This window comes from Limulus polyphemus, unplaced genomic scaffold (genome assembly GCF_000517525.1).
Source record: "Limulus polyphemus unplaced genomic scaffold, Limulus_polyphemus-2.1.2 Scaffold3565, whole genome shotgun sequence".
NCBI classification, from domain to species: domain Eukaryota; kingdom Metazoa; phylum Arthropoda; class Merostomata; order Xiphosura; family Limulidae; genus Limulus; species Limulus polyphemus.
Window position 1 is genome coordinate 131,847 of NW_013669175.1, and position 1,419 is coordinate 133,265.

At 36.8% G+C, this 1,419-nt stretch overlaps 1 protein-coding gene across 2 annotated transcripts in view; it reads right to left on the reverse strand.

Moving 5' to 3' along the window:
• Nucleotides 1-1,120, reverse strand: part of LOC111088339 (epidermal growth factor-like protein 7) — a 14,874-nt gene extending 13,754 nt beyond the window's left edge. For both annotated transcript variants that reach the window (XM_022398170.1, XM_022398168.1), the window contains exon 1: nucleotides 833-1,120. In XM_022398170.1, coding sequence (XP_022253878.1) covers nucleotides 833-839 — 7 coding nt within the window. In that variant the 5' untranslated portion in view covers nucleotides 840-1,120. The remainder of the gene's footprint in view (nucleotides 1-832) is intronic.
• Between the last annotated feature and the right edge of the window lie 299 nt (nucleotides 1,121-1,419).

Here is a 1,419-nt window from a genome sequence, read left to right on the forward strand (position 1 = left end):
AGTATTTCTAACCTTCAAATTAAGATGGCTTGAAGTATTTCTAACCTTCAAATTAAGATGGGTTGAAGTATTTCTAACCTTCAAATTAAGATGGCTTGAAGTATTTCTAACCTTCAAATTAAGAGAAAAGAGGACAGAAAGTTTATTTTATTTACTGACAATGTTTACATCTTTACACTATTGTAAAAGGTTACAACTACAGCGGGGGGACCATCCAAAGTCAGTCTTAAGGCAAAGCAAACTAGGAAGTCGCTTTGGGCCCCGCGCTTTTGGGGGAGGAAGCGTGCTTGAAATTTGAAATCCCATGAAATATTAAGTGCTGCGCCATGATCAATTTACGATTTCGTTTATATATTTTCAAGTTGATAAGTGCGCGATAGCCCCTAATAGAAAAGTTAAAAGTGGGGAGGCGCCTTTTTGCCAACCAGTGAGCGCATACATTGATTTTTTTGTTGTTGTCATGTCAACCAAATGGCGCGTGCCCTGATATTGTGACGTCTCTTGTTTTGGAACAATTTTACTTGACTTACAGAAGAGGACCTCGCGAGCGACTCTGCCTCCCAAACCTCAATGGCCGGCTCTGAGGTCATGTATCACGAAATATTCTAAATATTTAAACAGTGAGAATATAAGTCAAACCCGAACTTCGAGCAATAAATAAACTTATTTTTTTTTCGTCTGTTGTTAATCATCGTTTATTCAGTAAGTATTAGATACAATTTCAAAGTAATTATTCAAAATCTGTATCTCTCTTTTGAACAAGGGCATAAAAAAAAGTTACTTAATTGTAATGAAAATAAACAATTCCATAAGAAATTGTGACCGACTTTACCTTTCATACACCCGCGTGCACTTGGAATCCTTCGAGTCCAACCTGGACAACATTCGTACGTTGTTACTGTACGTGGCGTCGTCTTGTAGACTGTACGATACGCAGTTTCGTAGATCAGACTATAAAATAATAACCAACAAAAGTATAAGAGATACTTCCATTAGCAGCAGATACTTTAATTAACACCGACGTGGCTCATTTTACACTTCAAATGTAGAATACTTTGAATTAAGAAATGACAGGTGCAAAACCAGACCATTGCAGGTCATAGAACGTGAAATGTCAGGAACTGTATGCTTCAAAAAAATGTTGACAAATTCTTAATTTGATTTGCAAGTAATGAACTATTAGGTAGAATATTTTTTATAGAATGAGTATTCAGTTTTCAAGCGGGTCCTCTAGTGGCTAAGCAGTAAATTTCAGAGCTTATAACTATAGAATACGAATAAAACAATAAGTAAAGCTAAATGCGTTTCAAAAGCTAAAAGCTCGTCGAGCTGTGGGGATGAAAACATCAACTGTGGGAATGTTTGTTTGTAGTTAAGCACAAAACTACACAAAGGGCTATCCGTGCTCTGCCCACCACG